This window comes from Molossus molossus, unplaced genomic scaffold, assembly GCF_014108415.1.
Source record: "Molossus molossus isolate mMolMol1 unplaced genomic scaffold, mMolMol1.p scaffold_m16_p_6, whole genome shotgun sequence".
In the NCBI taxonomy this organism is placed as follows: domain Eukaryota; kingdom Metazoa; phylum Chordata; class Mammalia; order Chiroptera; family Molossidae; genus Molossus; species Molossus molossus.
The window spans coordinates 51,407,995-51,431,637 of NW_023425399.1; the positions used below are offsets into that span (position 1 = coordinate 51,407,995).

At 41.7% G+C, this 23,643-nt stretch overlaps 1 protein-coding gene across 1 annotated transcript; it reads right to left on the reverse strand.

Annotated features, from left to right (window-relative positions):
- Positions 1-299: 299 nt before the first annotated feature.
- On the reverse strand, positions 300-14,829 carry VSX1 (visual system homeobox 1). Its single transcript, XM_036245933.1, is given in 7 exon segments — positions 300-589; positions 9,517-9,668; positions 9,670-9,695; positions 10,822-10,945; positions 11,834-11,912; positions 14,328-14,495; positions 14,730-14,829. Coding segments are annotated over 7 exon segments (939 nt in total).
- Between the last annotated feature and the right edge of the window lie 8,814 nt (positions 14,830-23,643).

Genomic DNA, 23,643 nt, shown 5'->3' on the forward strand with positions numbered 1-23,643 from the left:
CTAGCAGTGAAAATGCTGTTTTAACAAAAATCTTCCCTGCTCGAGTTCTACAGAAGACAATAAAATTTTTACACCAAATTAACTGGTTCAAGTGCCATTAAGGAGTGGTTTCCATTCTAGAACAAAATGTAGTTTTTCTTAAGTTACCCACTCATCTTTTTAGAGTAAGTGGCACTGAAATTTATCCTGACACTAGAAAGAAAATCCAACTGAGATGATTTGTCCTGGATGACTTTTTTGAAAAAGCTGAAATGAAGAATTTGCATATTCCCAACCTTTGAGGGTGGGACCTGTGGGCCTCATAAGGCTCCCACCTTCCCTGACTGGAGCTCTTCCAGCCTCTCAGAATCTGAGCATCCTTGAGCATTGGCCCCCTTGTGCACCTTCTTGGTCTCCTGCAATGTGGAGCAGCAGAGATCAATGGCAACATCTTCCAAGTCATTCTCAGGGCTGGTTTCATTGGAGACTCTCTGGGATATTGATAGACTTGAACTAGAACTTTCCTTGAGGTGGTCAAGGCCCCAGAGTCCAGCCAGTTTTTCTCCATTCCCTGATTTCCTTATCATTCCTGTAGATTTTTTAGTCATCCCTTACAAAAAAGAAAAATATAAATATCTTTAAATTCAACAATTAAATAGATTTCTTCTGTTATTTTTCTCTAAGTCCCATTAGAAGTGCTCTTGTCAGTAACTCTCTCTGGGTCCTCAGGAGAGTCATGTAGGTAACTCCCACCATTAGAGGCTGAAAACTGGTGTGTGCCAACCAGGTACAGCTGGCAAAGTTGCAATGTTTAGACGACATAGTGATTTTTATTTATTTTATTTTTTTCCCAATATAATACATTATTTCTAATTTATTTTTCATCTGTTTCAGCAAGAGCTTCTTTTGACTATAATTCTTCTGCTTCTAACACATTATTTCCCTTTTTAAATATTTATTTAATTAATTAATTAATTAATTTTTGTTACAGATGTTTCTCTTTTTCCCCCCACTGATTCCCCCCACCCCATCCCTCCCCACCCTGTCCCCAGCTTTGTTGTCCATGTCCATTGTTCATGCATACATGCATATAAGTTCTGTGGTTTATCTCTTCCCCACCACCCCTCTTCTGGGAATTGTCAGTCTGTACCCCACTTCCACGTCTCTGGGACTATCCCATTCCTCAGACTGTTGTGTTCATTATATTCCACAAATAAGTGAGATCACATGATACTTGTCATTGTTTGCCTTGTTTCACTTAGGATAATATTTTCCAGGTCCCTCTATGTCGTCTCAAAGGATAAGAGATCTTTCTTGCTTACCGCTGCATAGTACTCCATTGTGTATATGTACCACTGCTTTTTTATCCATTCATCTACTGATGGACAATTGGGCTGTTTCCAGATCTTAGCTATTGTAAATAGTGCTGCTATGAACATGGGGGTACATATATTCTTTCTGATTGGTGTTTCAGGCTTCTTACAGTATAATCCTAGAAGTGGGATCACTGGGTCAAATGGCAAATCAATTTTTAATTTTTTGAGGTAACACCATATTGTTTTCCATAGTGGCTGCACCAATCTGCATTCCCACCAGCAGTGTACTAGAGTGCCCTTTTTTCCACAGCCTCACCAACACTTGTTGTTTGATGATTTGTTGATGGCGGCCATTCTGACAGGTGTGAGGTGATACCTCATTGTTGTTTTAATTTGCATCTCTCTGATGATTAGTGATGTTGAGCATTTCTTCATATGTCTCTTGGCCATTTGTATGTCCTGTTTGGAGAGGTGTCTATTCAGCTCCTCTGCCCATTTTTTAATTGGGTTCTTTGTCTTCCTTTTGTTGAGTTATATGAGCACTCTATATATATTGAAAATTAACCCCTAATCTGATATATCATTGGCAATGATGTTCTCTGGTACAGTGGGTTGCCTTTCTATTTTGATGATTGTTTCTTTTACTGTACAGAAGCTTTTTAGTTTGATGTAGTCCCATGTGTTCATTTTTTCCTTTGTTTCTGTTGCCTTAGGTGATGTATCAGTGAAAATTCTGCTGCGTATGATATCCGAAATTGTGTTGCCTACATTTTCTTCTACAATTTTTATGGATTCACGGGTCATATTTATGTCTTTTATTCATTTTGAGTTTATTTTTGTGTATGGTGTAAGTTGATGGTCTAGTTTCATTTTTTTTGCATGTAGCTGTCCAATTTTCCCAACACCATTTATTAAAGAGGCTGTCCTTACTCCACTGTATGCTCTTGCCACCTTTGTCAAATATTAATTGAGCATATTGCCTTGGATCCATTTCTGGGTTCTCTGTTCTGTTCCACTGGTCTATATGCCTGTTCTTGTGCCAGTACCAGGCTGTTTTGATTACAGTCACTTTGTACTATGCCCTGAAATCTGGTAATGTGATCCCTTCAACTTTGTTCTTATTTTTCAAGATTGCTGTGGCTATTCAAGGTATTTTTTGGTTCCATATGAACTTTTGAAGTATTTGTTCTAATTCTGTGAAGTATGTTGTTGGTATTTTGATGGGGATTGCATTCAATCTATAGATTGCTTTGGGTAGTATGGACATTTTAATGATGTTAATTTATCCAATCCATGAACAAGGTATGTGCTTCCACTTTCTTATATCTTCCTCTATTTCTTTTTTCAATGACCTGTAGTTTTCTGCGAATAGGTCCTTTATTTCTTTGGTTAAGTTTATTCCTAGGTATCTTAATTTTTTTTGCCATAATGGTAAATGGGATTGTTTTCTTAGTTTCTCTTTCAGTGAGTTCATCATTGGTGTATAAGAATGCCATTGATTTCTTGACGTTAATTTTGTATACTGCTACTTTGCCAAATTCATTTATTAAGTCTAATAAATTTTTGATGGAGTCTTTGGGGTTTTCTACGTATAGTATCATGTCATCTGCGAATAATGACAGTTTCACTTCCTCCTTCCAATATAGATCCCTTTTATTTTTTCTTCCTGTCTGATTGCTGTGGCTAAGACTTCCAGTACTATGTTAAATAGGAGTGGCAAAAGTGGGCATCCTTGTCTTGTTCCTGTTCTTAAGGGAAATGCTTTTAGTTTTTGCCCATTGAGTACTATGTTGGCTGTAGGTCTTTTATATATGGCCTTTATTATGTCGAGGTATGATCCCTCTTCTTCTCACATTTCTGAGCGTTTTTATCAGAAATGGATGCTGGATTTTCTTGAATGCTTTTTTGGCCTCTATTGATACGATCATGTGGTTTTTATTCTTCGTTTCATTTATGTGGTGTATCACGTTTATTGATTTGCGAATAATGTACCAGCCTTGCATCCCTGGGATGAATACCACTTGATCATGGTGAATAATTTTTTTGATATATTGCTGGATTCGATTTGTTAGTATTTTGTTCAGGATTTTGGCGTCTATGTTCATCAGGGATATTGGCCTGTAGTTTTCTTTCTTTGTTGTGTCTTTTTCTGGTTTTGGAATTAGAATTATGCTGGCTTCATGAAACGAGTTTGGAAGTCTTTTTTCGTCTTGAATTTTTTGAAATAGTTTGAGGAGAATGGGTGTTAGTTCTTCTTTGAATGTTTGGTAAAACTCCCCCTTGAATCTATCCGGGCCTGGGCTTTTTTTTGCTGGGAGAGTCTTGATTACATCTTCAATTTCTTCTGTTGTTATTGATCTGTTCAAGTTTTCCATCTCTTCCTGATCCAGTTTTGGGAGAATATTTGTTTCTAGAAATTTGTCCATTTCTCTTAGATTGTCGAATTTGTTGTCATATAATTGTTCACAGTAGTTGTTAACGATCTTTTGTACTTCTGTGGTGTCAGTTGTTACTTCTCCTATTTCATTTCTGATTTTGTGTATTTGGGTTCTCTCTCTTTGTTTCTTGGTGAGTCTAGCTAAGAGTCCATCAATCTTGTTTATCTTTTCCAAAAACTAGCTTTTTGTTTCATTGATCCTTTGAATTGATTTTTTGGACTCTATGTCATTTACTTTTGCTCTGATCTTTACTATTTACTTCCTTCTACTTGGTCTGGGGTTTTCCTTTTGTTTACTCTCTCTTTCTTTAAGTTGTGAGGTTAGATAGTCTATTAGAGATTTTTTTTTTTCTTGAGGTAGGCCTGTAGTGCTAAAAAATTCCCTCTCAGAACTGCTTTTGGTGCATCCCATAGATTTTGTGTTGTTGTGTGTTCTTTTTCATTGGTTTCCAGGAAGTTTTTAATTTCTTCCTTGATCTCCTCGGTAACCCATTCATTGTTAAATAATATGCTATTTAGCCTCTGGCATTGTGATTTGAGAGGATGCTTCACATGATTTCAATTTTCTTAAACTTTTAGAGGTTTAGTCTGTGCCCTAACAAGTCTTTTCATTTTGAGAATGTCCCATGTGCACTTGAGAAGAATGTGTATTCTGTAGTTTTGGGGTGTAATTCTCTGTAGATATCTATTAAATCCTTTTGGTCTAGCACTTCACTTAGAGTCTCTGTTTCCTTGCTAATTTTTTGTCTAGAAGATCTATCCGGTGATGTCAGTGGGGTGTTGAAGTCCCCTGCCATGATTGTACTACTGTCGTTTTCTTCTTTGAAGTCTTCCAGAAGATTTTTAATATATTTGGTGTGCATATATGTTTATCAAGGTTATATCTTCCTTTTGGGTAGATCCTTTCAATATTATGTAGTGGCCTTCTTTGTCTCTAGTTTTGAACTTCATTTTGAAATCTATTTTATTAGATATGAGTATTGCTACCCCAGCTTTTCTTTCCTTTGCTTTGCTTGGGAGATTTTTTCCATTCCTTCACTTTCAATCTATGTGAGTCTTTTGTTGTGAGGTGGGTCTCTTGTAAACAACATGTAGAGGAGTCATGCTTTCTTATCCAATCAGCTACTCTGTCTTTTTATGGGAGCATTCAATCCATTTACATTTAAGGTGATTATTGATATGTACTTATTTATTGCCATTTTTGTTTATTGTGGTTCTATTTTTCTTCCCATTTCTTCTGGTAATTACAGCAATCCTTTTAACATTTCTTGCAGTGCTGGTTTGGTGCTAATGTATTCCCTTAGCCTTTTTTTGTCTGGGAAGCTCTTTATTTGACCTTCTATTTTCAATGATAGCCTTGCTGGGTAGAGTAGTCTTGGATTCAGATCCTTGTTTTTCATGACCTTGATTACCTCATGCCATTCCCTTCTTGCCTGTAATGTTTCTGTTGAGAAGTCAGCTCAGAGTCTTATGGGTTTTTTTTGTAGGTAACCTGTTGCTTCTCTCTTGCTGCTTTTAGGATTCTCTCTTTGTCTTTAATTTTTGGTATTTTGATTACACTGTGTCTTGGTGTGGGCCTGTTTGGGTTCTTCTTCGTTAGGGCTCTCTGTGCTTCTTGAACTTGAATGTCTTCTTTCTTCACCAAATTAGGGAAGTTTTCTGTCACTATTTCTTCAAATATATTCTGTAATCCTTGCTCGTTTTCTTCTTCATCAGGGACTCCTGTAATGCAAATGTTATTACGTTTCCAGTTGTTTTATTACAGTTCTCTTAAGCTGTTTTCCTGTTTCTTAATTATTTTTTTCTTTTGGTTTTCTGATTGGTTTTTTCCTACCCTATCTTCTAATTCACTGATCTGGTCCTCAGCTTCCTCTACTCTGCTATTTAGACTTTCCAATGTGTTCTTTATTTCTGATATGTCATTCTTTATTTCTATTTGCTGGTTTTTAATTTTCAATTGGTTGATTTTCATCATTTCTGTCTTTATTCATGGTGCTCATGTCCTTACAAATGCTGTTGAGCTTCCTCAAGATCATGGCTCTGAATTCTAGTTCTGTTAACTTGCTTAACTGCACCTCATTTAGCTCATTTTCCGTAGAAATCTATTGTTCTTTCATTTGGCTTTTGTTTCTGTGTTTCACCATTTTGGCTATCACAGTGGGCTTTGGAGTCTGCTAAACTTTCCCTGTGGGTGTTGGGGTTCTGCTGTTTGTGGCTCCCTCTCCTGGGTTTGGATGAGCCAGGAGGACACATGTAAACACCGCTGTCAATTCTTACTTTTCTGGTTAGAGTTGCTAGCCCAGGAGTGGAACAGTTATCCTCTAACTTTTTTCCTGGAGGCTATCAGTAGCAATTACCTGAAGAGCCTTGGCTTCTGAGTTGAATAGAATCTCCCTCAGATGCTCAGAGTAAGGGGCTTTCCAGAAGGTGGGGCAGATGCTGGTTGTTAATGACCCTCAATTAGCATTTCAATGGCCACCAGGTGGGGTTGAATGTCTTAGGGAGGGGCCTCTGCCTCTCCCCAGAGCCCTGGGAATGAGTAAAATGACAACTGTCCTGGCTGCAACTCAGCAAAACCTCTGACGACCCTCCAGATCTCGCGTGTCCCCACACAATTTCAGTCCATTCTGCCCTCTTTCTGCTAGAGCCCAAGGTGAGTGGCTGTGGCTATTTCAGCCTCTGTCCCGGCTCTGCGCTGTCGAGCCATTTGGAACTTTAACCCGAGGGCGCAGCTCTCAGCTCAGGCCGCTGCTGTCTGTGGGCTCCCAGCTAAGGTTGCTGCTCCCAGCCAAGGCCACTGCTGTCAGTGGGCTCCTAGCTAAGGCCGCCACCAGGGCCGCTGCTCCCAGCTAAGGCCGTTGCTCACCGTTGGCTCCCAGCCCCCCACTCTCGTCTCTGCAAGCCTACCAGGATTGAGTCAGTGTCCTTGGTTATGTAGTATTCCAAGCTGCTTTTCTGTTGCTTTTTCCTGACAATTTGTCTTTATTGTTGTTGTAATTCCAGTTTGTCCTGGGATACAGTCTGTGTAGCTTCCATTCACTCTGCCGCCATTTTTTTCCCTTATATAGAGATCTTTTTTTCTTACAGCTGCATAGTACTCCATTGTGTATATGTACCACTGCTTTTTTATCCATTCGTCTACTGATGGACATTTGGGCTGTTTTCAGATCTTAGCTATTGTAAATAGTGCTGCTACAAACATGGGGTTACATATATTCTTTCTGATTGGTGTTTCAGGCTTCTTAGGGTATAATCCTAGAAGTAAGATTACTGGGTCAAATGGCAAATCAATTTTTAATTTTTTGAGATAACACCATATTGTTTTCCATAGTGGCTGCACCAGTCTGCATTCCCACCAACAGTGCACTAGAGTCCCCTTTTCTCCATACCCTCGCCAACACTTGTTGTTTGATGATTTGTTGATGGTGGCCATTCTAACAGTTGTGAGGTGATATGTCATTGTTGTTTTAATTTGCATCTCTCTGATGATTAGTGATTTTGAGCATTTCTTCATATGTCTCTTAGCCATTTATATGTCCTCTTTGGAGAGGTGTCTATTTAGTTCCTCTGCCCATTCTTTTCATCGGGTTGTTTGGTTTTCCTTTTGTTGAGTTGTATGAGCACTCTCTATATATTGGAAATTAGCCCCTTATCTGATATATCATTGGCAATTATGCTCTCCCATACAGTGGGTTGCCTTTCCATTTTGATGATTGTGTTTTTTGCTGTGCAGAAGCTTTTGAGTTTGATGTAGTCCCATGTATTTATTTTCTCCTTTGTTTCTGTTGCCTTAGGTGATGTATCAGTGAAAATTCTGCTGCGTATGTCTGAAATTTTGTTGCCTACAGTTTCTTCTAGGATTGTATGGATTCATGAGTCACATTTAAGTCTTTTATCCATTTTGAGTTTATTCTTGTGTATGGTGTAAGTTGATGTTCTAGTTTCATTTTTAAATTTGTTGTCAACATTTTAAAATCAGGAGATTGCATCAAAAGTCAGAGTTTCAACCTCTCTCAAAAAGTCAGAATGTCTGACAGCACTGGTCCCAGTTTCTTGTATGGCCATGAACCTGTAGATGCCAGAAAGCACCACCACTCCCTTTTCCACCTCTGATCCTGTAAGTTCAGAGGCATGGACTTGATTTCTCACTGAAATTTTCTTTTTCGGCTCTTCAATCCTTGAGGGCAAAGTCAAGACTGTATTTACAGTTAGTACCTCCAGTCCCAGAATAGTATCTGGTTGGTAGAGACTCAAAAAATATTTGCTGAACACTGTCTTCCTCTCCCACCTAAAATGCTAACCCCAGGTCCCAACTCTAATCTCCCACCCTTCCCAGAGTGCCATTGTGACTCATTTCTACAAGTTATGTTCCCTGCCCCTTGGTCTCTGGTAACAGCAAATAGACCAATAAAGGTGGCGTTTCCTCAGAACACACAGGCCCAATGCTTGCACCTCACCAGTGCAGACTGTTATAGCACCAAATATCTAAGGGAAATAAAAGCTATGTGGCAGGTTATTAATGGTAGAACCACTACCAGAACCAGACCTCCTGACTTGGGTACGTAGGGCATTCATCATCTCCAGGTTTCACTGCTTGCTATATACACTTCCTGTTTGCTATTACCATGAGCTCTAAATTTAATAGCGTCCCAAAATTCTAATAGCACACAACATTTTGGAAACATATTTCACATTATAGAAGCATATCATTCCACTCTTAAATCTGAGGCCTGATGTGAATTTGCCACACACTATCTACACGGTTCTAATAAAAAATAAGGCGACTGACCAAACCTTGTAATTAATTAAAATTCAATGTGATATTCTGGGCCTGAATCTGAGTAAACTCACATTGTTTTGCTTTGCAAATGGCTGTCCCACATAGGGATGCTGAAAGGAGTGGGAGAGAATAATAGAATAGAGAACTAATCATAGTGGTGTACTAGCCATAGGTAAAAGAAAAGTTAATCATCCTTTACAATGTTAATTGTGGTTGGTTTGTTCTGGTTTAAGAAAAGCCCACTCTGACCTAGCCAGGAGGTGTGTACCTCAGGAGTTTCCATCAGGAATGCTGTCCATTCTCCTAATCTGAGGACACGAGGGACTACCTGACATCATGGAAAGGTTAACAACCTCATTATCAGAACACTGGACTTGAGACTGAGACTCACTGGTGACTAGCCCTTGCAGCCCCACTGCTCATATTTCTTCCTCCTTGCCTGTAAACAATTTACACCCCCACCATTTTTTTCCTTTTTTTTTTTTTAAATCCCTACTCGAGGACATTTTTCCATTTTTTGTTCAGATAGAGTGGGAGGGAGAGAGAGAGGGAGAAACATCGACGTGAAAGGGACACATTGAGTGGTTGCCACCCACACAACCCAACCAGGGCCGGGGACAAACTGCAACTGAGGTACGCGCCCTTAGTGGGAACCAAACCCAGGTCTCTCTGGACCGCAGGCCGACGCTCTAACCGCTGAGCCAAACCGGTCCGGGCCCTTTTTTTCCTTTTTTGCTCAATTGCCCTTTCTCATGTAGTCATTGTTTCTTTACCCTTTACAAGAAGCTGGCAAGTGACAGGCAGCAGAGCAGATTTTACAGGATGACTCACTGTTCTCCCATACTGCTGGCAATATTGGAATAATCACTTATATGCTATTTAAACTTGTTTCTGCTTAATTGGCTCAAGTAGTGACAGTTGGCCCGGGCCCATTTGTTGTCTGATTTCAATGCCACCCCCAACATCTCTGGCCTTTGTGCTAACTGCAGGGCCCTCTTCCTTACCATGGACCATGGGCACACAGAAACTGGCCAGGCTGCTGCTCTCTGAGGAGTTGAGGACAGAGTCCGGCAAAGGGATACAGTGCCGCACCATGGCCCTGTAGAGCCCATACTGGGCCATCACGCTGCTGCTATCCGTGTTTCTCCTTTCATCATTTGGCCCTCTCATTTTGAAACCAGACCTGGTATAAGGCAGGAGACGCTGTGACCAAGGTGTTAGGAGGTGTCGCTGAGTGGGGAGTTTTAAAATGGGCCAACTTGGTGCCCTGGCCAGTTTTGCTCAGTGGTTAGAGCATCGGCCTTCAGACCAAAGAGTTGTGGGTTTGATTCCAGCCAAGGTCACATACTTCTGTTGCAGTTCAATTGCTGGCCCTGGTGGGGATCATGCAGGAGGCAACCAATTGATGTGTCTCTCTTACATTGTTATTTCTCTCTCTTCTCCCCACCCTCCCTGCACTCTATCTAAAAATCAATGGAAAAATATCGAGTGAGGATTAAAACATAAATAAATACATATATACATACATACATACATAAATAAATAAAATGGGCCAACCCAGGGAGCTCATAAGACCCAGACCTTTCAGGAACTGTGCTCACTGTTCACTCAGAACTCACAGGGACTCATCACTGTGTGACTAGTTCCCAATGAAGTTTTCCATAAACTTGACAAAAAATTAAAGTATTCTTTCTCACACTGTATAAAGGAGTCAACTATAATGTTTTCTGATTTTTCTTATGGTTTGGAAAGAGGCCACTCAATGGCCCATTCTAATCTCAGGTTGTTGAGTTGCTGGTGATATTTCTCATGAAAAACTGTTTGCTTAATAAAATGATAGTATAGAATATTGTTTAGTTCTTTAAAAAGTATAAATTTGTGGCATATCTTCTGACCTGGACAAATGTTGAAGAGGTATTGTTAAACAAAGAGGCAAAGTTGTATAAAATGTTACCTTTTTGTAAAAACAAAACAAAATTCTATATGTATATGAGTATACACACACACATCAGGCTACTTATATTGGTTTCTTTGAGAGTTTATAGGGATGGATGGTCATTTTCTTTCATTGATATATTTTTATTGTGATTTTAAAGAATGACTTAATAAAATGAAAAAGGCAAGAAGGTTACAGAGGATATCCTCTTACATAAACATCAAGGAAGGCTCTAGCACTGTGGTGCCTGCAGCTGAGCGACCCTGTTTGCCTGTGCAAGGGAATGTGTTTGGCGTTTTAGGGGAGGCTGTGGATCACAATGGGTATGAGATTAATATGTTATCTGTGTTGTCTTTGGGAAGGAGAAGGGAACCCCAGACAACTGTATTTGGTCTTCAGGGAGCTTAGCTTTCATGGTCTGCATTTCCTGGGCATACACATCAGTGTAGTGTGCCTTGCTGAACAAGTCTTGCAGCTGCTGGGTGGTGAAAACAGTCCTGAAGGAGGCCCAAAAGACATGTGTCCATGTGTCCAAAGGAGAATGCCAGGCTTCCCAGCTCAGGGACCCTGTGCCTACCTCCCCCACTGTCCACAACCCAAAAGGCCACCTCATAACTGAAAACTCTGCCTCTGAATGATTAACTTCTAGAAAATGCAGAAGTTTGGTTCAAATAAGACAGAATTCTTCAGCACTTTTTTTCTCCTCAATGTAATACTAAGAAGACCCATTTTATTTATTTATCTATTTTGAATTTATTTTATTTTATTTTTATTAATTAATTTATTTTTGTTACAGATGTTTCTCCTTTTTACCCCACTGATTCCCACCACCCCTCCCTCCCCACCCTCTCCCCAGCTTTGTTGTCCATGTCCGTTGTTCATGCATATAAGTTCTGTGGTTTATCTCTCCACCACTCTTCTGGGGATAGTCAGTCTGTACCCCACTTCCACATCTCTGGGGCTACCCCATTCTCAGACTGTTATGTTCATTATATTCCACAAATAAGTGAGATTATATGATATTTGTCTTTCTCTGTTTGGTTTGTTTCGCTTAGGATGACACTTTCCAGGTCCCTCCATGTCGTCTCAAAGGATGAGAGATCTTTCTTTCTTACTGCTGCATAGTATTCCATTGTGTATATGTACCACAACTTTTTTATCCATTCGAGAAGACCCATTTTAAAGCCCCACAAAACTGCCTTTTAAATGCTACAATACTGTCCTGCAGCCTCCTTGGACTTGCAGAATTATGTTCCTAAATGGTTACTATACCCTTCCCACTGCCAACCTGATGGTCACTGGGCCTCTCCTGAGGAAGGACCACACACTCTCCAGCTGCTCTGTGTCCTGAGAAGAGGGTCAGGAAGGATGGCCTGGCCCTGTACCTGTGCCGCTTCTTCTTCCTCTTGCCAGGGATGGGGGACACTTTCAGGTCACTTCTGTTTTCAGATAGGTTTTCTTTATCTGTTAGCACAAGGAGAAAGAGTATTTTAAAGGTGAGCATATATTTCACTTTATTTTCTGGATTTTTAAAAAGTAAGTTTTTATTGATTTTTTAAGAGAGAGAAATGGAAACATCTATGAGAGAAACATCAATTGGTGCCTCCTGCCCTCAGTGGGAGATTGAGCCTAAAACCCTGGCATGTGCCCTGACTGGGAATCGAACCAGGACCTCTCAGTACATGGGATGATGCTCGATCCATTGAGCCACACTGGCCGGGCTTATTTTCTGGATTTTAATACAAAGATTCAAGCTCTGAGCCTGTTGAAGAATATGAGTAATATTTAGCAATACAAGCTAGCATTTTTAGCACTCACTATAATCTAGGTGCTGTGCTCAGAGTCATTCATGCATTATTGCAATTATTCTTCATAAAATAGAGAACTCCAAGGTATTAGCATCCTATTCTTACTAATGAAGAAACTGAGGCACAGAGAGATTAAGTAATTTGTCCAAGATCATACAAGGGAGTAATGGTGAAGTTGGGATTCAAACCCCAGACTGTGTAAAGCCAAGACTACTTGGCTACTAATTGAATTTTCTATCCTCACTCAGCTCCCAAATTCACCCAGTTCCTTCTGTTTCCAACTTCTTTATCTTAATCAGCACACCAACATTTCTCAAAAGAGGGCTGAGGTTTGTGACATCAGAACTCTTGTCAAAATTGCACTCCTTGCCTTGCTGTACCAATTCTGAATCTCTGGAAGTGGCCTTCAGAAACTCATTCTTGAAAAATATGCCCAGATGATTGTTAGGTGCACTTGAAAATATTAAGAACCCTACTATGCGTTATCTTTTGATAAAATAGGAAGATTAGACTATCAAACTATTGTCAGATTCATTGTTTAAAAGCATTTTTGCCTCAAAGTATTTAAAAAATTAAATTAAAGGAAAAATAACAAAATAATATTAGTTTTACTCCATCATCAATTAGCTCACCAAAAACCTGTATGCTTGGATTATATAATATAATACCCATGCTGTCCTATCTGGGACCATTAGATACAACGTTATCGACCACATGAAATGTGTCTGGTCCAAATTGAGACCTGCTGTAAATTGTACTATATTCAGTTGATTTAGAAGACTTAGTACCCCAAAAGTAAAATACTGATAATTTCTATATTCATTACTTGTAAATGATATTTTGTATGTACTGGATAAAATATAATATACTATTTAAATTAATTTCACTTGTCTATTTTTCCTTTTTAATGTGTGTCTCAATTGGTTGGGCATGGTCCCATACACCAAAAAGTTTGCCAGTTTGATTCCCCCTCCCAGGTTTCCAGCTCCAGCTGGATCCCCCTTAGGGGGTGTGCAGGATGCAGCAGATTAATGTTTTGCTCTACATGTATGTTTCTCTCTCCCTCACTCTTTCTCTCTCTAAAACTTCAATTAAAAAATATTTTCCTTGCCCTGGCCAGTTTGGCTCAGCAGTTAGAGTGTCAGCCTGTGGTCTGGAGAGACACCGGTTCTGCTCCTGCTAAGGGCACATACCTCGGTTGCAGTTTGTCCCTGGCCGTGGTTGGGTTGTGTGGGTGGTGACCACTTGATGTGTCCTTTTCACGTCAATGTTTCTCTCTCTCTCTCCCTCCCACTCTATCTGAACAAAATATCAAAAAATGTCCTCGGGTGAGGATAAAAAAAAATCTTTTTCTAAAAAAAAGAAATTTTCTTTACCCTCAGAGTCACATATTTCTAATGGATAGTGTTCTCCTTGATCTTCCAGAAATTTTCTCACAAACTAAGATTTAGTTGCATTTTGCTTTTCATTTTATCCATGCTCACAGAGAAAGAGATCCCATCCTATGTAGGTGGTTTCTATATTTTTAGTGAAAAAAACAAAAACAAAAAACTAATAGAGGGTTCATTTTATTTTATAGACTTCATGAAATAAGGTCCTTTTGGAGCTGAGCAAAAACTCACTTGCCTACTTACTGCCTTCCTTTTATTATCGGTGGAGACCCAATGTACTTTTTTTGTTTGGCTGCTTGTATGCTCAGCTCTACAGTTTCTCTCAGTTGGTGTTTTCTTATGTAATTTTCCTTTTTTCCCCCCCTAACACCATCAACGTCTCAGTTTCTAGGTCCTTGTCCTTTAAAGAATTGTATTGCTTCCTTCTTTCCCTATAATCCACCTCGATGTCTTTGAGGAAATTGGCAGGCTCAAACCTAAACGCTAAACCTAAATACAATGAAATTGAGCGAGAGTCTGCTTCTTTTCTCAAGAATAGGGAGGGTGAAGGGCTGAGCCAGGAGAAAAGTGAGGCACCCAAACATCCTGTCAGCACAGGGGGTGGCAGAAAGGCCCAGGGCCCCAGGCCCTTCAATGGCCCGTCAACAAATTCTGCAAAAGTTTGAGCGCCCAAAGGTTACCAGGTTCTGTGTTGCTGGTAAACAAGACAGACTCAGGCCTTTCGACCTTGGCCTTCCCAGAGGCCGAGGTTTGCGCGGGGCGCTGAGGAAAGGCCCTTGGCATACCGATGCTGGGTCCTCGAGACCCCCAGGGTAGGTCCGACACCCGGTGGTAGTGGTATTCACCCTCTGCAGAGACCAGAATCAAAGGAGAAGCAGGCATTTAGAGAGATGCAGCAGGCAGGGGACGCGGGGGTGAGGATGCGCCTGCCAAGGGCCTGGGAAGGATCTAGAGTCCCGACTTCCCCTAGATCTGGGATGGTGAGGTGGGAGCCCAGTGGGACAATGCTTGTTACTCGTATGCTAACCAAACTGGAAGGGACAGGGTTAAAAGCGGGATGGTCTGCCGGATTACCGGATTACCGGATGTGGAGACGCCCTGGAAGCTCTTCTGGCGGCCAAGCCGGGATAGGGGGGCGGTGGAGAGCTGACAGGCTGAGGCCCCAGGAGGCAGAGAGGGCATGTCGACAAGTAGCAGGCAGGGCGCCCTAGCTGCTGCAAGGAGCTGTGCGCCTAAGCCGCAGAGAAGACTGAGACCCAGCTGAAGAACCCTTCGCGCTAGGGAGGGGCTGCGGAGCCCAGAATCAGAACAGGGCGCGGCTGCCAGACCCTTGCTGTCCGGCCCCACCTGGGTCCAGCAGGAAATGGCATCTCGGTCTCCAGGCCCAGTAGTTCGGTGATGGCGAAGCCCCTGGAGCGCTGGACGGTGGAGGAGCAACGGGACACCAGCACTTTGCTCCTAAGCGCCCCTGTGGGAAGGCTCTCTGGGCCGGTCATGGTTTCTCAGTGGGCGAGGCTTGACCCTTCATAGGTCACCATTGCAAATGGGGCTCAGCTAAGAAGACTCTATATATAGCTGGGTCGCAGGTGGGGCTCCGAAGGCCAGGAGGACTCCAATCAGCTCAGGGCAGATGCGTCATCTCCCCAGACCAGTGAGATGGCCTGCCACCAGTACCCCTCCCTTGGTAGCCTGCCTCACAGCTGCAGTCCCTTCAGTCATATCCTTTTCCCATCTCCTCCTCAGCTGTGCCCCTGTCCACCACTATCTCCGTTTTAGGTGGGAGGAAAGTAGGGAGGAAACAAGGACCCCGCTATCTGCCCACCCCTGTAAAAGCTGCAGATTTCTGTGCAGGGCATGGAATTTCCTTTCTGAAAGGGTTAGTAATGTTTTAAAGGGTAAAGGTAAAAGTTTGCAAAAGGCAGAAACTGGAAATTGTGTTGCTTGCATGACTTTGGCTCAACCTTTTGTTGAGTATGGATAAGGTTTATCTGCATTGTCCAACCTTATATCTGGATTGTCCGCAAGGCAATGGATAACCCAACAGATGCCTGACAAGATACCAGACCAGCCCTACTTTAAGGTGGACAATGGGCCAGATAAAGTACATCAGCAAGAAGTGCCAAAAGCTAAAAGTAGGTATATAACTGACACCCCAATCCTAATTTGGAGCTGAACCCTTCTGGCTCAGCCCGCCTGCACCCAGGCATATACAATAAAGCCATTTTGCTGTACACTGGCCTTGCGTTGTGGATGTGATCTCCCACTGGCTCAGGCTTTTTATTTGGTGCCCAAATTCAGAAGGTCTGTGAGGATCCATCATAGAGGGCAACCACAGGCCCCCAGAGTCCTCCAGGCCTCCAGTTGGACCAGGATCAATCACACCCTCAGCCGGATACCGGACCTCCAACCTTTTCTGCTGATCTGTTATCAACACCAGACACTAATTCACTGTGAGTATTTTCTTTATGCCTACTGGTCTGATTCTCCAGGCTGTCTTGTTATCCCCTGTCTGGGACATGAGAGCCAGGCTCTCAGTTACTCCTGTGTGATTGTCCCTCTGAAATCAAGCGCTGGTTGGGACACACTCCTCGATAACCAGTTCCCTCAGCTCACCATATATCTAGGGACGCCTGATATACATAAGTTACACGTCTCTCTACTCTAGGGGAGAAGCAGGGATGCTTTCTTCTTCCATTAGTGTATCCATCAGACCACTAGGCCATGACATCTCACACTGCAACATGGTATAATACCCCTAGAATGTCTCCTAAAAAATCTACAGACCCTTGGGCTCACTCAGGACTTAGGTCCCAAGTGACTCATTTTTTAGTACAACACTACGTGGCCTCAATACAAATTAGACAATGGGTCACAATAGCCTGAGAGTGGAACTTTCGAAATTCTACCAACCTAGACAATTTCTGTCAAAAGCAAGGAAAATGGTCTGAGTTTCCTTACATCTAGGCCCCTTTGCACTCAGATCACACCCCTCTTCATGTGATTCTTTCTCTCCCTGCCAAATCTTTTCACTCTACTTTAATCCTCCCAAACCTCCCTCTGAAGACAGTGGGCTAACTTCTCCAGTTTCCTCCTTTGACCCAGCTGATCTCGCTCCACCATCTACTCCTCCAGCCCCTTCTGTGGGCCTTCCACTCCTCCCTGAACCTCCTACTCTGGCTCACACTCTTCTACCCCCACAAATGACTCACCCACACACAGGATCAATCGGGAACCATCTCAGGTCCCTATCTGTCCCCTACCTTGGCCCCCATTTTAGAATGCCCCCTGAGGGAAGCAGCAGGAGTTGAAGGAATTGTCCTCTGCTTTCTCTCTCAGATTTGTCCCAAATAAATAAAAGACTAGAACCCTTTACTCTGAAATAATCCAGGAAAGAAATAAAAATCCTGCAACCTTTCTATCCTGCCTTACACAGGCTATGAGAATATATACTAACTTAGATCCCACTAGTCCAGAAAGAACTGTCATTTTAAGCCTGAGATTTGTCTCTCAGTCAGCTCCAGACAGTAGGAGAAAGTTACAAAAACTGGAAGATGGTCCTCAAACTCTTCAACGGGAACTTTTAAATCTAGCCCTTAAGGTGTTTAATCATCATGATGAATAGGCTAAACAGCAAAGAATAATAGGACTCCAAATGCTTGCCTTTGCCATCAGAGCCCCCACCAATCAAAGGGGTCAGAAAACCCCCTTCACGGGACAGAAGAAGGGCGCCCACCAGGATCAACATAGTGGACCCCCATTTTCCTGCTTTAAGTGCAATCAGACTGGCCATTGAGTGAGACAATGCCCCAATCCTCGACCACTGCCTAAGCCATGTCCTCAATGTGGAGGACCCCACTGGAAGTCGGACTGTGGACAGACTACACAGAATCAGTCCTCATCCCTTCCTTGGGTTAGCAGAATGGGCAATCCAGGCCTTGATCTGATTGGCCTGGCAGCTGAAGACTGAAGGTGCCCAAGAATGGATGCCCTGACCATCATCTCAAACTTTAAACCGTGGGTAACTCTGATGGCAACAGGTAGGCCAATTTCTTTTTTTTTTTTTTTTTTATCCTCACCTGAGGACATTTTTCCATATTTTGTTCAGATAGAGTGGAAGGGAGAGAGAGAGAGAGAGATAGAGAGAGAGAGAGAGAGAAAGAGAAACATCGATGTGAAAGGGACACACTGAGTGGTTGCCTCCTGCACGACCCAAACAGGGCCGGGACAAACTGCAACCAAGGTATGTGCCCTTAGCAGGAACCAAACCCAGGTGTCTCTGGACTGCAGGCTGATGCTCTAACCACTGAACCAAACAAGCCAGGGCCCAATTTCATTTTTAATTGATACCAGAGCAAACTACTCTGCCCTCCTTGAGGTCAGGGACCTCTTCAACACTGAGGTTTCAGTTGTGGGAATTGATGGCCAAATATTGCAACCCAGGGCAACAAGACACTCATTTGTTCTTTTTGAGGCCTTTATATCTTTCTCCACTCTTTTCTTGCATTACCAGCTTGCCCCACTCCCTTGTTAGGGTGGCACATGCTATCTAAACTCCATACTACTTTAACCTTTACTCCTTCTCTCCCCACCAACCATTCATTCTTTGTGTCCTCCAAGAATCTGCTTCCTCTTCTAACATAAACCCCCAGCTCCCCTCCGTCTTCTCGTCTTCTCGAGGGGGTAGGGTGGGGTCCACTGGCCTTGCTAGCCTCCGGTGAAATACCGCTACTCTCATCATTTTTTTACTGACCCAGTGAGGCAGGGGAGTGGGGGCAAGCCCCGAGGGGCTCTCGCTTCTGGCGCCAAGCCGCACCAGCCAGGTGCAATTTGCTCTGGGGACAGTGCCAGGTGGGGAGTTTAACTGGGGCGGTATACTTGTCAATCAATAATGCAGGTGTCCTAAGGCAAGCTCAGGGAGGATAGAAACCTCCCCTGGAGCGGAAGGGCAAAAGCTCTCTTGATCTTGATTCTCAGTAGAAACACAGACTGTGAAAGTGGGCATCATGTATGATATCTCTCACTATGACCTTATGAGAGATACCTGTAATCTAACTATTCATGATGTGTCTAACCCCTGCAATGGGAGTTTATATGTGCAAGCTCAGAGGGACTTAAATACCAGAAAAATTACACCAGGGAAATTAGTCACTATCCAGGGCATAGTTCTGTGGCGGCACTAACCCTCTCCTCTCTCTATCATGGTTTAATCATTTGAGTCTTACTATGAATCTATCAAACACCTCCCTAGACCCAAATATGACTGGACTGCTTTGCCTATCAGCAAGAATGCTGTTTTCAGGAGAGGAATTGCTATTCAATGCCTAAACCCAGAAAAACAGGGTGGCTTTTGGGCAGTAAAATATGTCACCCCAGCCAATACCTTAATCCATTTCTTCATCCCTAATTCAACCTCATCAAGCCCTAAGACCAGAAGCCATCATAGGGAAAAAAGGGAAGTCAGACCCCTCATAGCAGGAGTCATAGCTGCAATTACTACTGTGGGCCTCATGGAAGGAATTACTTATAATGCCATTATAGCAAAAAATGTAACCACCTCCATGGCGAATATAGGTGGAGATACAAGTGAAAATTTCAGGCTTCTTTCAAAATCCCTTGACTCTGTGGCCTGCATGGTAATAAATAATCTCATTGCACTAGATTATGTACTAGCTAAAGAAGGGGGCATATGCATGATAGTAAATACATCTTATTGCTTCTGTGTTAACTCAACTGGACAGGTTGAGGAGAGGACACACTGAATTCTAGATAATGCCAAGTGGCTAAAGGAATTTAGTCAGGATCACCTAGACCAATCTACCTGGACAAGTATGGAAGCAGCCTTGCCTAAACTAATCTGGTTATGTGCTGACATGTTCATAACCCCATAATTGATGATTGGTAAATTATTGTGCTGACGTGTTTATAGCTCCATAATTGATTGGGAAAGTCACTGTGTGCCCTCTAGCTAAACCTATTTTGTAAAGAATTTAATCAACAGGATAGAGATCAAAATAACCTCAGTGAATTGGAATACTCCCTGAACCAAGAAATTGTTGGGAGCCAGCTATGTGTCTGACAGAGTCCACAGAGCCTGGAGGTCTTGAGTCAGAGACTCGACCTCCCCCACAATCTCAAGGAGTTAGGCTTGCATTGTGTTTGTGCAGCTTGGACTAAGTGTGACCCAATGTACCTTGAAATACCTGAGATAACAGACTGGGTGTTCCTAGGTAGGCCTCCGTATTCCTGTTAACCACAAGGCAAATTAATTTTATACAGCATTGTTGTAGCCCTGGGCATTATATCAAGATATTTTTTTCTTATATCACTAAACTTTTAATGTAAGTTATAAAAGGCATGTAATGAAGCATATTGAGGTTGATTTACTTAGACTCTGTCACATGGGGTATTCAGCGGAATCAGATGCCAGCTGGCTAATAAACAGCTCTTATTTGGACTTCAATTTTCTAGCAGTCTTTCTTTGACTCTGTTGTGCACAACAGCTACTCCCCTTCATAGGGCTCCTAGTATTAGCCTTCTTTTTTTTTTTTAGTTTTGTACTTTTTTATTTTTTATTTATTTTTTATTTTATTATTAATTAATTTTTGTTACAGGTGTTTCTCCTTTCCCCCCAACTGATTCCCCCCTCCCCATCCCTCCCTGCCCTTTCCCCAGTTAGTTGTCCATGCCCACTGTTCATGCATACATGCATATAAGTTCTGTGGTTTATCTCTCCCCTACAACCCCCTTTTCTGGGGATTGTCAGTCTCTACCCCACTTCCGCGTCTCTGGGACTACCCCATTCCTCAGACTGTTACGTTCATTATATTCTGTATATAAGGGAGATCATGTGGTATTTGTCTTTTTCTGCTTGGCTTATTTCACTTAGGATAATACTTTCCAGGTCCCTCCATGTCGTCTCAAAGGATAAGAGATCTTTCTTTCTTACCGCTGCATAATATTCCATTGTGTATATGTACCACTGCTTTTTTATCCATTCGTCTACTGATGGACACTTGGGCTGTTTCCAGATCTTAGCTATTGTAAACAGTGATGCTATAAACATGGGGGTACATATATTCTTTCTGATTGGTGTTTCAGGCTTCTTACGGTATATTCCTAGAAGTGGAATCAATGGGTTAAATGGAAGTTCAATTTTTAATTTTTTGAGGTAGCACCATATTGTTTTCCACAGCGGCTGCACCAGTCTGCATTCCCACCAGCAGTGCACTAGAGTCCCCTTTTCTCCACACGCTCGCCAACACTTGTTGTTTGATGATTTGTTGATGGCGGCCATTCTGACAGGTGTGAGGTGATACCTCATTGTTGTTTTGATATGCCTCTCTCTGATGATTAGTGATGATGAACATTTCTTCATATGTTTCTTAGCCATTTGTATGTCCTGTTTGGAGAGGTGTCTATTTAGTTCCTCTGCTCATTTTTTTATGAATTTTATTTATTTATTTATTTTTTTGTTACAGATATTTTACCTTTTTACCCCATTGGCACCCCCCCACCCCACCCTCCCTCCACCCTGTCCCCGGCTTAGTTGTCCATGTCCATTGGTCATGCATACATGCATATAAGTTCTGTGGTTTATCTCTTCCCACCCCCCCACCCCCCATCCCCTCTTCTGAGGGATGTCAGTCTGTGCCCTACTTCCATGTGTCTGGGTCTACTGTATTCCTCAGACTGTTATGTTCATTATATTCCGTATATAAGTGAGATCATGTGGTATTTGTCTTTTTCTGCTTGGCTTCTTTCACTTAGGATAATACTTTCCAGGTCCCTCCATGTCGTCTCAAAGGATAAGAGATCTTTCTTTCTTACCGCTGCATAGTATTCCATTGTGTATATGTACCACAGCTTTAAGATCCATTCATCTACTGGTGGACACTTGGGCTGTTTCCAGATCTTAGCTATTGTAAATAGTGCTGCTATGAACATGGGGGTACATATATTCTTCCTGATTGGTGTTTCAGGCTTCTTAGGGTATATTCCCAGCAGTGGGATCACTGGGTCAAATGGAAGTTCAATTTTTAATTTTTTGAGGTAGCACCATATTGTTTTCCATAGTGGCTGCACCAGTCTGCATTCCCACCAGCAGTGTATTAGAGTCCCCTTTTCTCCACACCCTCGCCAACACTTGTTGTTTGATGATTTGTTGATGGCGGCCATTCTGACAGGTGTGAGGTGATACCTCATTGTTGTTTTGATATGCCTCTCTCTGATGATTAGTGATGATGAACATTTCTTCATATGTTTCTTAGCCATTTGTATGTCCTGTTTGGAGAGGTGTCTATTTAGTTCCTCTGCTCATTTTTTAATTGGGTTCTTTGTCTTCCGTTTGTGGAGTTGTATGAGCACTGTATATGTATTGGAAATTAACCCCTTATCTGATATATCATGGGCAATTATGCTCTCTCATAGAGTGGGTAGCCTTTCTGTTTTGATGATTGTATCTTTTCCTGTGCAGAAGCTTTTGAGTTTGATGTAGTCCCATGTGTTTATTTTCTCCTTTGTTTCTATTGCCTTAGGTGATATGTCAGTGAAAATTCTGCTGCGTATGATGTCTGAAATTTTGTTGCCTACAGTTTCTTCTAGGATTTTTACAGATTCATGAGTCACATTTAAGTCTTTTATCCATTTTGAGTTTATTCTTGTGTAGGGTGTAAGTTGATGGTCTAGTTTCATTTTTCTGCAAGTAGCTGTCCAATTTTCCCAGCACCATTTATTAAAGAGGCTGTCCTTACTCCACTGTATGCTCTTGCCACCTTTGTCAAATATTAATTGAGCATATTGCCTTGGATCCATTGCTGGGTTCTCTGTTCTGCTCCACTGGTCTATATGCCTGTTCTTGTGCCAGTACCAGGCTGTTTTGATTACAGTAGCTTTGTATTATAACCTGAAATCTGGTAATGTGATCCCTCCAACTTTGTTCTTTCTTTTCAACATTGCTGTGGCTATTCAAGGCCTTTTTTGGTTCTATATGTACTTTTAAAGTAATTGTTCTAATTCTGTGAAGTATGCCGTTGGTATTTTGATGGGGATTGCGTTGAATCTATGGATTGCATTGAGTAATATGGACATTTTAATGATGTAATTCTCCCAATCCATGAACAGGGTACGTGCTGCCACGTTTTTATATCTTCCTCAATTTATTTTATCAATGACCTGTAGTTTTCTGTAAATAGGTCCTTAATTTTTTTGGTTAAGTTTATTCCTAGGTATCTTAATTTTATTGCCACAATGGTAAATGGGATTGTTTTCTTAGTTTCTCTTTCTGTGAGTTCATCATTGGTGTATAAGAATGACATTGATTTCTTGACGTTAATTTTGTATCCTGCTACTTTGCCAAATTCATTTATTAAGTCTAGTAAACTTTTCATGGAGTCTTTGGGGTTTTCTATGTATAGTATCATGTCATCTGCAAATAATGACAATTTCACTTCCTCCTTTTCCATTTGGATCCCTTTTATTTTTTATTTCTGTCTAATTGCTGTGGCTGAGACTTCCAGTACTATGTTAAATAGGAGTGGCGAAAGTGGGCATCCTTGCCTTGTTCCTGTTCTTAAGAGAAATGCTTTTAGTTTTTGCCCATTGAGTATGATGTTTGCTGTAGATATTTCATATATGGCCCTTATTATGTCTAGTTATGATGTCTCTATTCCCACACTGCTGTGCGTTTTTATCAGAAATGGATGCTGGATTTTGTTGAAGGCTTTTTCGGCATCTATTGATATCATCATGTGGTTTTTATTCTTCATTTATTTATTTGGTGTATCACATTTATTGATTTGTGAATATTGTACCAGCCTTGTATTGCATCCCTGGGATGAATCTCACTTGGTCATGGTGGATAATTTTTTTGTGTGTATTGCTGGATTGGATTTGCTAGTATTTTGTTTAGGATTTTGGCATCTATGTTCATCAGGAATATTGGCCTGTGGTTTTCTTTCTTTGTTGTGTCTTTTTCTGGTTTTGGAATTAGAATTATGC